We start from the raw sequence: 14,258 nt of genomic DNA, 5'->3' as shown, positions 1-14,258 counted from the left end.
GGGAAACACAGCAGGATTACTTTATCATGGACTAAATAATGTGATCAAAATACCAGGCAACTCTGTATTTTTTAGACCAACTAGAATGAAGGGTAAGGGTGTGTGTGTGTGGCTTCACACAACAAGCCACAATATTATATTATGCAGTCTAATTTTGGGTTCATGTTTTCCCTCTTCCTCAGTCTCCTTCCCTTCCACACCTCTATTTGCGTGGTAAACCACAGTTTCCCATTACATCTGGAACTGCAAACTGCAGTATGCACTAGCACTCCCAACAAGAATTGTAAATACAGTTGTAATTTTCATCATCACTTTAGGTGGGAAGGAGAGATACAAAACACAACTCCTCCTTATTGCAAAAGGAACCATGGTGCAGACTAGCAAGACAGGGAACACTGGCCTCATAAACCTTGACAGCTGTGAAGCAGGATCTCTCTTCCTACAAGGGAACACTTTGGTGTCCTTTCAATCCATTACAAATATTTCCAGAAGTCCAAAGATGTTCATGTTTATGAAAATCTGCCTTCATTTTGGTTCTGCCCTAATTAAGACTGCTGCTATTATTAAAGCATGTATTTTCTCTAAATTAGGGGGAATCAGACCTACTCCTATGCAGATCCTTGGGGAAGAGGCTTCTGGAGAGTCTCTTTCAGACAAAAGGCTGTTGGTTTCCCAAACACAATTACTCTATCCTTCCTCTTAGTTTTGTGACAGTCTCTCTCCTACTATCGCAGGCAAAACAATTCAAGAGGGAGACTTGGACACAGGCTTACTCACAGACACATGGGATATTATAAAAGAGGAGATGTAAGGTGCCACCACTGCCTTATAGACAAAAGTCTGCTAGAACTAAATGAAATGGAGCATTTTTACACTGACAGTGAGGCAGTAGTCCTTCCCTCAAGCTATTCTGTGGATCAGATGGTCTTGAAGTATACTATAAGAAAAGAAGCCCTTTTGGGTGCATAGACAAAGTTTTCTAGTCATAGTATTTAACCAACTTCACTGTAAGCATGAGAAAAAGGAGTTAAAAATAAATTAACTCTTACAATGCATGCAGATATATACAGCTGGAACATTAAAACAGTGTATTGTCTGTATTTGAATATACAGGTATGTCAAATCTTTAAAGATTTTTTTTCTGTCCTTATAATTATTTTTACTATAAGCAAGGAATTGACTACAACAGTGGTCCCCAAACTTTTTAGTATCAGGACCCACAATTTTAAATAACACACTGTTGAGACCCACCTAGGTTTATGAGACTTAATAATAATAATAATAATAATAATAATAATAATAATAATAATAATAATAATATTTCACTTTACCAGCCACTCAAGCCTTTATTTTTATCCTTTACACAGTGGTGCACAGAGGGCTGCCTTCTGGAGTGTTTGTTGAACCATTCTGGTGGCCTTGTGTTCCCCTTCACCTGACCTTTGATAAGAGCCAAGGCACAGTTGCCTACTTGCAAGTAAATGCACACTTGTGGCACAGTTTCACTTTCCATAGGACTCAATACATCTTCTTTGTCAGCTATCAGTTTGCCAGTTTTTCAACTCACCAAAAATCCCACAGTTTGGGAACTACTGGACTACATAACAAAAAGTAGCTGCTATGCAAGAGAACATATAAAGCACTATTTATAGAAAATATAATTCTAGATGACTGACCACACTAGATATAGGAGGGTTATCTATTTATAACATCTTCCACACTTACATCCACACTGCAAAGAAGGTCATTAAATCCCCAGACATGGTTTGAAGAGCAGCAAAGGGCTTTCAAGACCCCTAACCATTCTGAGCTTAACACTGTGCAACAAGCAGTTAACTCTGCACACAAGTTAGCAATGTCATTTATTCTAGAAGAAAAAAAGAAAGGAAACATGTTAATTGATCAATAACCATGTCTAAGGGGAAAAAAGAATGTATGTATGTATGTATGTATGTATGTATGTATGTGAGTGAGTGAGTGAGTGAGTGAGTGAGTGAGTGAGTGAGTGAGTGAGTGCAGTTAAATGTACTCTGTTCCACATCACCACAGTTAGAATCCAAAGTTGTCATCCTCTGCACACAACAGGGCTATTTCTAAAGTAGCAGAAGAATGTTGCATGAGAAATATGACTCCCCCAAAGCAGAGGAGCTCCTCTGCACAAGCTCTTGTGCAACACTTTCCAAAAATCTTTTTTTATTGCCCACTAGAGTTTATATGCTACAGTATACAGTATTCAGAATACAGGCTGCGCAGTTCTTGAAGAGTCCTCTGCAGTTCCTGAAACTGTCCATACTGTTCTCTCTGCTGCCAATACATTGTAAGGGTAAGCTTCAGGGGCGGCAGAGAGAGCTAGAAGTATGTTTGGCTCTTCTAGCCAATAGGCTTAGCTATTTCAAGCTGTTTTGGAAGAAGCTCAGAAAGCTTCTTCCAAAGCTTTAGCTTTTCTCAAAAGGGCTTTCTGCGAGTACACAGAAAAACCAAATTACAAGAGGATCATGCGCTAAATGCTCACAGAAGCTATTCCATTTATGTAGGGATGACAAACTGGTTATTGGTCAATGTAGAAATGACATAAATGTGCACACAATCGTAAAGGGAGATAATAATAATCAAGGAAAATACATAGAAGAAGAAGCTCCCATATATACATTCAGCATGATGGAGTTTGTCTGAAAAAGAAAAATACATGACTGAACAATGCAACATTGAAAGAATTGGAAAGAAGAAACCAGTTACTAAAGATAATAATGAAAAAAAGTATACAAAAACAGGAGAGGGAAGGAGAAGAAAAAAAAAGAGGAAGACAAAGTTACAAGGTCTTAAAAGCAGAATGTCCTCTGCAATTTCACCTACCTGCCTGCATCTTGGTGGCCCATGCATACATTCATTAGTGCATTACACACAAAGCTATAGCGACTAGGTGCATTGTCGCTCAAGATCTTGCCCAGCATGGAATAGTTGAGGCTGCGAATGGAGGGATTCTCAATAAAATCCAACATGAATTCTGGATCCCATAGCAAATTGGAGTTTGAGGGTTGAACATTGCTATAGATTGTTTGCTTTACTTTTGAACAGGCACTACTAAAGGAAAAGAAAAGGACAGAGTTAGTTTAGAAAAATAGTACTTTGCAGAAATGACTGCTTAAACATTAATTAAAAAAAATTTAAAGTTACATGGCTACAAAAATCTCTTGAATGGTTCTACATACTACATGTTCTAAATGAACAAATTTTTAAAATTAAAAACTTCTGAATGAACTGAGTCAGATACAGAGCTCTCCTTTGGATACAATCGATTTGTATTTGCATAATATTACTTACAACTCTGAAATTCAACTTCTAATAATTGCACTAACATCAAAATACCATAAAATTCTTTGTTCCATTAAAACCATAGATTATGTTTATCGGTATTTATGGAATTTGTTTAACAGCCCAATCCTAACGTGCTGGAATGGAGAGGCCAGCAGACCTGCCCCGTAACCAATGCAAGGTTGGGGCCAGTTGCAGCTCAGCCTGGGGCTTCCCCTTAGCCTGGGTAACACCGCAGCAGTCCCAATGGAGCTACTCAGATCTGCGCCACCTCAAGAGGTAGTGCAGATCCGAGCAGCCTGGATCTGCCCGGGTTGCCAGGGAACGGGGATAGGATCCAGCATAAGTGCCGGATCCTGGCCCCGCCTTCTGCTCAACCCCTGCCAGCCCATGAGCCCACCCACTGCCTGCCCTCCCGCCATCTTAAAATGCCTCTTTCCCCACGCCTCCCAGACCCCCATGCTGGCCTGATTCAGTTGGCGCAAACTTAACCTGTCCCATTGGCGTGGAGATTGGTTTGGGCCTCCGTGGACCAGCGCAACTCTGCGCGCCAGCCCAGCTGACTCCAGAGAAGGTGCAAACATGCTTTACAGCATGTTTGCAACACTCCCAGACCAGCGTAAGGGACTTATGCCAGCCCAGTGTAATCTCAGGATTGCGCTCAAAGTTTTCAACAACTGTTCTCAAAGCACTATACACATAAAGAAGTCAATAAAATCACTAAAATTAAGATCCAAATCTCAACACCGCAAGAAATATCATCAAATGCATAAAACCAGCAGAATCCACTGGAATTATCTCCCATGATACAACAACATTTTTGAATATATGAAACAGGCCAGACTGAATCAGACCTTTGGTCTGTTGTCTATACTGACTGGCAGCAGTTGCCAGAATTTCAGATGGCGGTTGCTCCATCTGAAAACCTGGATATGCCAATGCCAATCTAGGGCTTACTGATTGTGCCCTTGACCTACGGACCCTCTCTAATATGTTGTTTCAGGAACATCAAAGGATGCCAGATGAATATTCCAGAGCTCTGGAGCAGTTTTTGAAGAGGACCTGCTTTCTGTAGACACTAATATGGTATTCCAAGTAAGATTATATTTAGAGCAGATTCTCACCAGCTGAACCTAAAAGTCAAAGAGAATCATATGTATATTCTGAACACACACCTACATATGTATAGTCTGGAGTCAGCAAAAGGCTGGATGTGGACAAACTAAAAATTGTCCTGATCAAGAGACTGATTTGGCAAGAGTATACCAGCCACTTCTGAATGGGGTTTTAATCTCCTTGAAGGAGAGTCAAGCTGTCCTCCTAGATGCTAAGTATTAGCTATGACCTGAAGTGCTTCTGTCTAGCTTTGACCAATAGGCCAAATTGTCTTGTTCCTGTCTCAAAAGAATTTAATTACAGAGATCCAGGCTTTAGATGCCTTACAAACAGTTTACTGCAATGTGCTTTACATGGGGTTTCCCTTGAAGATCTAAGGAATCTTCAAATACAACTACTCCAGTGCAAAATTGTCTCTCCTTTTGTTTGTTTTAGCTGCATTGATTACCAGTATGATTCCAAGTGCAATTTAAGGTACTGGAGAGCCTTTGAAGCTCTAAAGGCCTTGGGGCTAAGATAAACAGAAGGACCAACTTCCTGCATATGAATCTAGCCATCTGTTAAGAGTGATGTGCTCTTGCATGTCCCACTGCCTTCTGAAGTTTGGCTGGTGGCCCCCACATTGTAGAATTCCCTGTCCTTTAGTGTGCCTTTGGACGCAATCCTAACCCTTTATGTCAGTGCTTTCCAGCACTGGCATAGAGGTGCCAATGGGACATGTGCTGCATCCTGCAGTTGAGTATCACTCACAGAGGCCTCCTCAAAGTAAGGGAATGTTTGTTCCCTTACCTCAGAGCTGCATTGCCCTTATGTAAGTGCTGGAAAGCACTGACAAGGGGTTAGGATTGTGCCCTTTGTCTCCTCCTCTTTGCCAGTGCTCTGTCAGAGCCTGAAGACCTGGTTCTTTTTACAAACATTTTATAAGGCTTTACGGATATGCTTATGCCTCTGATATTTACTGCTTATGCCCTGCTATTTTTCACTATTTTTACTGGCTTGTTTTGTCATGTTATAATTCAACTTGATTTCCTAAAAGAAGAAAGGTGGGACAGATTTTTCAAATTAATAATATATGACAATGCAAAAATGCAATGCAAGTTCACTCAACATGCATTTTGTGCAATTCCTGAGAATGGTCTTGGATTAAATGTCAGATTAGAGACAGGGTCTGCATACTCAAGTTGATAAAAGACTTCCTGCATAATTGACAATGGACAAATCCACATAGCTTCTGTAAAGTGTTTATTCAAAAGCCAGAGTGCATCCAACTTGTGATCACAATGACCTAATGTTGCATAAACACACATGGAGGCTCTTTTCCAACTAAAGCAGGCTGATTGAGAGGCAGAGTTTCTCTTTTGTTGTGATACCAGAGCTTGGAGGCTCAAAAGGCAGAAACACAGTGATAGACCAGCATTACAGAGAGACCCCATCACAGAACTGACACACCATCACCATTACACATTTCAGTGTGTGTGTGTGAGAGGATTCTCTGCAGCCAACATGATTTAGGAAATGCAATGCTACACAAAAACATTTGCAAAGCACTGGGAAGTGCAGGGAAAGGGATAGGTTGGAGATGGCTCTGTTCTCAAGGGAGTTTGTCTTCAATTATATCGAGGGGAGTCTGTCTTCAATTATAGGGTTCTGATAGTACAACACTGTACTGGATCCATGCCATAAGGGCAAAAGATTTGCTTGGTTGGCTAAACATGAACTCTGACAGTAGCCACAGCAGAAGTTGTGCAAACCATTATTTCTTCTGCTACAACTACTTAGAGGAAGTAGGATCAGACTTTCCAAGTATTTGTTTTTTTTCTTATGAAAGTGCACAGTATAAAGCACAGAAAGTATACAGCATAAAGTAAAATTACAAATATACTACATATCATGTATTGGCACAAGCAAGACTCTAGAGCAGTGGTTCCCAAACTGTGGTCGGGATCCATTAGTGGGTCACGCCCTTTTATTTAGTGGGTCCTGTAAAAGTGATGGAAAGATCAGGTAACTAATTGCCTCAAGCCCTGAAGCTATTCAAAAATCTGATAGCTGCTAATTACCCTACAAACAGCTGAGCTCCTGCAGTTTGCAAGTATATGTAAATATAGGGAGATAAACGTTTGAGTGTCTTTTTCTGGTTATTATTACTTGTAAATAAATGAATTATTTCTTTCGAGATCTCCTTTCTGGTAAACCTAGGTGGGTCCCGACAGAGTGTCATTTCAAAAAGTGGGTCCTGGTGCAAAAAAGTTTGGGAACCACTGTCCTAGAGCACTATGTGGTTCTTAAACGCAATATTTCAGATGCCAGGTCAGGGAGGATACCAATGAGTCAGGGAGGACAGCAGCAGAGAACACCAGGGAGGATAGCAGCAGAGAAGGCTGCTGCATGGCTGGAAGAGTTGCAACAGTGGCAGCTCTGATGGAATGCTGAACAAAAAGATGACCAAGAGCACACAGAGACAAGGAGGAACAAAGCCTTAAGACAGTACTGTTAAACCAAACATAAGGCCCATGAAAGTTCCTTATCTGGCCATATGGTAATTGGGCTCCTGATGTGAATGAGCTGCTCACTGCAGTTGTAATAGCAGCTGAAAGAAGTTGCCCCCAATTAATCTCTTTGTTGTCTAATCACTCTCATGTCAGCTGGAGGCAGCCAAAGTGTGCATATTACTGATTCAAGAGATGCTTGAGTGCACCTCTTGAGGCAGGTGAGTGCAGACCACTGACAGAAGTGATGCTTCTAAGGAAGTCTGACTTAGGGTCAGGGTGTGGTGATTGAGGGAGGCTGTATTAGAGGGTGAAGCTAGTGGAGGGAGGATGGGGGTGGTATGGTCAGTTAAGTTAGACTGGCCACTGCCCATTTTAAGATGACAGTGGTTATGACAAGGGAGGTGACAAGGAGGGACAGGGTTGTAATCATGGGGGACTTCAATTATCCTCATATTGACTGGGTCAATTTGTGTTCTGGTCACGACAAGGAAACCGGATTTCTTGACGTGCTAAATGACTGTGGCTTAGAGCAGCTAGTCACGGAGCCCACCAGAGGACAGGTGACTCTGGATTTAATATTGTGTGGTACGCAGGACCTGGTTAGAGATGTAAACGTTACTGAGCCATTGGGGAACAGTGATCATGCTGCGTTCCGTTTTGACATGCACGTTGGGGGAAGAATACCGGGCAAATCTCTAACAAAAACCCTTGACTTCCGACGGGCGGACTTCCCACAAATGAGGAGGCTGGTTAGAAGGAGGTTGAAAGGGAGGGTAAAAAGAGTCCAATCTCTCCAGAGTGCATGGAGGCTGCTTAAAACAACAGTAATAGAGGCCCAGCAGAGGTGTATACTGCAAAGAAAGAAGGGTTCCACTAAATCCAGGAGGGTGCCCGCATGGCTAACCAGCCAGGTTAGAGAGGCTATGAAGGGCAAGGAAGCTTCCTTACATAAATGGAAGTCTTGCCCTAATGAGGAGAATAAGAGGGAACATAAACTGTGGCAAAAGAAATGTAAGAAGGTGATACGGGAGGCCAAGCGAGACTATGAGGAACGAATGGCCAGCAACATTAAGGGGAATAATAAAAGCTTCTTCAAATACGTTAGAAGCAGGAAACCCGCCAGAGAAGCGGTTGGCCCTCTGGATGGTGAGGGAGGGAAAGGGGAGATAAAAGGAGACTTAGAGATGGCAGAGAAATTAAATGAGTTCTTTGCATCTGTCTTCACGGCAGAAGACCTCGGGCAGATACCGCTGCCCGACCAGCCCCTCCTGACCGAGGAGTTAAGTCAGATAGAGGTTAAAAGAGAAGATGTTTCAGACCTCATTAATAAAGATCAATAAGTCACCGGGCCCTGATGGCCTCCACCCTAGAGTTATTAAGGAATTGAAGAATGAAGTTGCAGATCTCTTGACTAAGGTATGCAACTTGTCCCTCAAAACGGCCACGGTGCCAGAAGATTGGAGGATAGCAAATGTCACGCCTATTTTTAAAAAGGGAAAGAGGGGGGACCCGGGAAACTATAGGCCGGTCAGCCTAACATCCATACCGGGTAAGATGGTGGAATGCCTCATCAAAGATAGGATCTCAAAACACATAGACAAACAGGCCTTGCTGAGGGAGAGTCAGCATGGCTTCTGTAAGGGTAAGTCTTGCCTCACGAACCTTTTAGAATTCTTTGAAAAGGTCAACAGGCATGTGGATGCGGGAGACCCCGTGGACATTATAGATCTGGACTTTCAGAAGGCTTTCGACACGGTCCCTCACCAAAGGCTACTGAAAAAACTCCACTGTCAGGGAATTAGAGGACAGGTCCTCTCGTGGATTGAGAACTGGTTGGAGGCCAGGAAGCAGAGAGTGGGTGTCAATGGGCAATTTTCACAATGGAGAGAGGTGAAAAGTGGTGTGCCCCAAGGATCTGTCCTGGGACCGGTGCTTTTCAACCTCTTCATAAATGACCTGGAGACAGGGTTGAGCAGTGAAGTGGCTAAGTTTGCAGACGACACCAAACTTTTCCGAGTGGTAAAGACCAGAAGTGATTGTGAGGAGCTCCAGAAGGATCTCTCCAGACTGGCAGAATGGGCAGCAAAATGGCAGATGCGCTTCAATGTCAGTAAGTGTAAAGTCATGCACATTGGGGCAAAAAATCAAAACTTTAGATATAGGCTGATGGGTTCTGAGCTGTCTGTGACAGATCAGGAGAGAGATCTTGGGGTGGTGGTGGACAGGTCGATGAAAGTGTCGACCCAATGTGCGGCAGCAGTGAAGAAGGCCAATTCTATGCTTGGGATCATTAGGAAGGGTATTGAGAACAAAACGGCTAATATTATAATGCCGTGGTACAAATCTATGGTAAGGCCACACCTGGAGTGTTGTGTCCAGTTCTGGTCGCCACATCTCAAAAAGAACATACTGGAAATGGAAAAGGTACAAAAGAGAGCGACTAAGATGATTACTGGGCTGGGGCACCTTCCTTCAAACACTAAAATTGAGTGTTGGACGGGTTAGGACAGACAAGAGAAAATATTTCTTTACTCAGCGTGTGGTCGGTCTGTGGAACTCCTTGCCACAGGATGTGGTGCTGGCGTCTAGCCTAGACACCTTTAAAAGGGGATTGGACGAGTTTCTGGAGGAAAAATCCATTATGGGGTACAAGCCATGATGTGAATGCGCAACCTCCTGATTTTAGAAATGGGTTATGTCAGAATGCCAGATGCAAGGGAGGGCACCAGGATGAGGTCTCTTGTTATCTGGTGTGCTCCCTGGGCCATTTGGTGGGCCGCTGTGAGATACAGGAAACTGGACTAGATGGGCCTATGGCCTGATCCAGTGGGGCTGTTCTTATGTTCTTATGTACTGCTCAGGTTGTTAACAAATGGAAGGAACACTGCCCAGGAAAAGCAGCACTGCTGAAAGTCTGCATGATAATTGGGCTCTCCCATATTTTGAAAATGTTATCAAGATTTGCATATTTTCTCTTCTGTCATTTGCAACTAATGAGTTCTTAGGTGAGAACAAGTGCTCATTTCATGTCATCATTTGCTTAATGATGCCACTTCCAGACCTCCTTAGGCTCCAAGGATGCTAACTTTGGCCTACTGTATGAAACAGGTTTGACAACCCCGGTCCTAAAGTATTGATTTTATCTTCAAGAAGACAAAACTGCTATGACAAATGTGTATTCTATTCAACTGCAGTAGTTTACTGTCCCCTTACATACTGCTCAGTCTTCCTCCTCCTTTTTTTTTGTCCTTCGACTAGGAGCAATACTTCTGGCTTGAGAGCCCTGCCAGGGAGCTCCATGCAATAATAAAACCATTAAGAGCCCCATCCAACTCTGGACCAGTGTTGGTCTCCTGCACGCTGCCTGGGGATGGCCATCGCAAAAGTGCCATAAGGCACTTTGATTAAGCCAGAACCACGGAGGCACCAGTGGGGACGCAGGCACTGGGTCCCCATGCTGGTCAGAGCAATCCCAGGAGCCATCGGCAGTAAGTTCCCCACCAAGCAGTGGGGAGGCATTCCAGGGTAGGGGCAGCAAGGGGGGGAAGTGGGGGAGTTTAGTTCAGGTCCAGGAGGGGCAGGGGTGAAGATGGCAGCAGAGGCTGCCACAGCATCCTATCCCCCTCCTGTGCCTGAAAGCCCTACATGGGTCAACTCAGAGCTCTACCAGCGCTGGTCAGATCCAAGCAGACCCATAATGGCTGCTGGGGCTCGACCCAGGGTAAGAGGAAAAATGTTCCCTTACCTCGAGGAGACCTCTGGCTGTCTCCCTAACTCATGGGATACAGCAGCAGCTGTTTCTATGCAACTGTACCTTGCTACAATCCATTATGATTGGGCTACCAATGCCTTTGTGAAGCCTGAATTCAGTAGCTAAGCTTCAACAAAAACAGTTGAAGGACAGCTGTGATCTAAATACCACCTCTCCTATACCTTCAGAGAAGCCAGTGCAGTTATAAATGGACAATAGTAATAATAAAGCCCTCTATGTTAAAGCATTTCCTTTTCCATGCAAATACCTTCGTAAATGTTTTTGGCAATAAGGTGACAACATTAATTAGCCCTTGCACTGCAAAACTCAGCTTATTGTTTTTCTCAGTAAGTGTCAGGGCTTATGAAATGTTTCTAAACATGCTTTAAGATAACTTTCTGCCACTGTAAAATGGGAGTCATTGCCTTGTAAAAGTTATTTTTCCCCACTTAGCAAAGGCTACTCGATCACAAATATGATCCATCACAATAGACTCTCACAGGATGGACAAGTTTAGGAAAATTTAGAGTATAATATTCATTCAGAAAAAGGAACAGTTGGCTCTTTTCTTTTTTGTAAAAAAAAGGAAGTACTCTAGAGTAAAGATGACAAAATTCAAATAGGAAGTCACAGGCTTTGTAAATGTCAACTGTAGGGGTTATACAGGAAAAGACTAAACGCTTGAAGTATAGGTAAGACTAATTTAAAAGGCATTTCTTTAGAAATATTGTGTATTTTAAATATAACATATTTAGTGTTTTTATTCTTTCATGATAACAGATTAGTAGAAAAGCTAACTACTGAGTTACAGCAGCTTCAGCTTACTATGATGTTGCCACCACTTATTCAGAAATAATTGTAAGTTTTCTAATTGCTTAACAGGAAAATTTAAACGGTACCGCTATCAGCTGCTTAGCAGCTACAGCAATTAAGTTATCAGAAGTCATATGACTTAACAGGAGCTAAAATTTGAGTTAGATATCAATAAGATGAAACTGAAAAATCGAAGGACTCTTGATTTACTGCTTAGGATAGCTCATGTAAATTATAATTTCTATTACAAGTCAGATGTACCAAATTTTGGTGAACCAAACAAACACCAGAACACATTCCCTATGGATTTTCTTAAATATGTCGCAGTATTATTAAGCTTATCAATAGATTTATTTCAGGTTCTTTGTATGTTGCAACGTAAGTGTAATTTCTGGGGTAGATTTACTTGGCAGATACAGCAAAACAAAACAAAAATAGATAATCTCCCAACTTGTTTTATACTTTTATTTTACCAATTACATTATACTTTTATTTATGAAGCATTGGCATACTGTTAGTAATACATCTGCCTATTTCTGTATGGGAACTTTTATTGAAGACACTCTCCCTATAGTTAAATTGACAGAAAACACAGAAATACGTTCAAAGACAAAACAAAACAAAACAAACAACAGGAACTGTGATCATTTACAACAATATACCGATTTGTATATACAGAATTGAAAGTGTGTTGTACAGGACAGCTCACTGGTTGTCTTGTTTCTAGGATCTACCACTGCATGTGGGTCAGAGGGAGCCACCTCTAAACATTCTACAAATTTAAATATTTACTTTGATGAACAACTGATCATTGATCTATCATTTTCAGTTTCAAACTAAGAGTTTAACAGCCCAATTCTTTTCAACTTTCCAGCGCCAATGCAGCCCTGAAATAAGGAAACAAACATTCCCTTACCTTGAGGAGGCTTCCACAACTGCCCACCACCACCACATAATGCAGTCCACGCCCCATTGGCATGGCACTGAGAAGTTTGTCAGAATGTAACTGTTGATTGGGCTGTAACTAATGTGATTTGTTGATACACTAAGCCATATTAGGTATGTGCTATAGCAGTGGTGCTCAAACTGGTGGGCCACTCTCAAGAGGAGAGTGACCTTCTTAAGTTCCAATGGTGGATCGTGGCCCACCAGTTTGAGCACCACTCCTTAAGAGGAGTGACCCATAAATAGGTGTCCTGCTGGCACTGCAGCAATCGCAGCACTGCAGGCACCCAGGAGCATTTAATCATACCTGAGGGAACTGGGCAGCCTCCCAGAGCCCTCTTCTGGTTTGCCGTCAGAGCTTCGGAGAACAGAAACTCCAAAACCGGAAGTGGGCTCTGACTGCAGATCGGAGCCCACTGCAGTGGAGGGGAGGCTCGCAGAGGGGACTGCGAGCTTCCTGGACTCTCCAGAAGGCTGCACAATTCCCCCAGGTATGTTTAAATGCTCCTGAGTGCCCACAGCACTGCAATTCCTGCAGCACCATTGGGACATCTTCCCCATCCCGGTCCCCGATCCCACAAGCACTTACCCCTCGTTCTCAGACTCCAGGAGACTTTGAGAACCACTGTGCTACAGTAAATATCTATGTGTATCTTACATTAATAGAATAAGACAAGAATGTAGCTCTTTATGGCATATTGATATAATGCTGAGTTAGTATATAATGCTGAGTTATAGATATGCTGTATATTATGCTGATATAATGCTGAGCTAGTTCTACAGAGAGGGAGAAAATTAGACAAGCTTAATGTGTTATTAAAAAAAATCCAAACTCTTTATTCTCTATTCATGTGGTTCACTGTTTTTACTGAGCAATGCCTATATGGTTTTGGAAGTGGTGAGGAAGATAGGCAGGGTTATACAGATTTAAACATGCTGGTGTGCTGAACATTGCTGTGCAACATTAATGACATGGGCACACCACTCATATAGTTTGCATTCATATTGGCAACCACACTCTTGAGTAACATATATGGTGGGTACTGGTATCCATATGAATGTGCAAATACAAAGGACTTTCAGGTAAAAAAAAATAATCCACATCAAAAACTGAATTTAGAATACTTGCAAAGCATTGTTCCCCCCGAGGTTTCTAGGGGGAACATGGAGAAAACAAAAGTTTCTGAGGGGGCTTCCTCAGAACTTAACTGCACAAGTAAATGCTGAAATGAGGCCCAGAAAGGGGCCATGAGCAAAAAAAAAAAATTTAAGAAACCCTTTTCTAGACAAATGATGAAATAGTCACCTGTGCACATACACCCTGCAGTAGACAATGGAATTTTCCAAGATTGGCCGACTTTTGTCAGCCATAGCCTAACCTAACCCCATCCAGGGCAGATCCAAGGGAGGGCCATGGGTGCGTAGGCCCCCCTCACTAACTGCCGCACCAGTGGGGAAGGGTGCCTGCAGGGATGGGGAACAGCCCAAGCACTGCTGGGAGCCTACGTCTACCCACCTGAAAGAGATGGAAAGGGAGCCCAGGTCTATCCAGCAGGTCGATCTGGGCTCCAAGTCTGGGCGGGAGCCCAGGTCTACCCACCCAGCAATCCTTGGACATGGAGGACAGTTCTACCAAGAGCCCAGGTCTACCCACCTGAACGAGGCAGTACCAGAGGGCAACTGGAATGGGAGCCCCGGTCTACCTGGCAGGTGGATCTGAGCTCCAAGTCTGGGTAGGAGCTCAGGTCTACCCACCCAGCAAACCTTGGCCACAGAGCCCAAAGTTCAAACAGTAGCCCAGGTCTACCAAAGTGGTTGATCTAGGCCAG

At 42.9% G+C, this 14,258-nt stretch overlaps 1 protein-coding gene across 1 annotated transcript in view; it reads right to left on the bottom strand.

Moving 5' to 3' along the window:
* MED12L (mediator complex subunit 12L) overlaps positions 1 to 14,258 on the bottom strand; it is a 208,277-nt gene that overhangs the window by 51,294 nt on the left and 142,725 nt on the right. The window contains exons 21-22 of the mRNA XM_066622573.1: positions 2,854 to 3,081; positions 1,726 to 1,867 (exon numbers count right to left, since the gene is read on the bottom strand). Coding sequence (XP_066478670.1) covers positions 1,726 to 1,867; positions 2,854 to 3,081 — 370 coding nt within the window. The remainder of the gene's footprint in view (positions 1 to 1,725; positions 1,868 to 2,853; positions 3,082 to 14,258) is intronic.

Source organism: Tiliqua scincoides, chromosome 3 (genome assembly GCF_035046505.1).
Source record: "Tiliqua scincoides isolate rTilSci1 chromosome 3, rTilSci1.hap2, whole genome shotgun sequence".
Taxonomy (NCBI): Eukaryota; Metazoa; Chordata; class Lepidosauria; order Squamata; family Scincidae; genus Tiliqua; species Tiliqua scincoides.
Note: the sequence above shows the minus strand (reverse complement) of the source record. Positions and strands in the feature narration are given on the sequence as shown.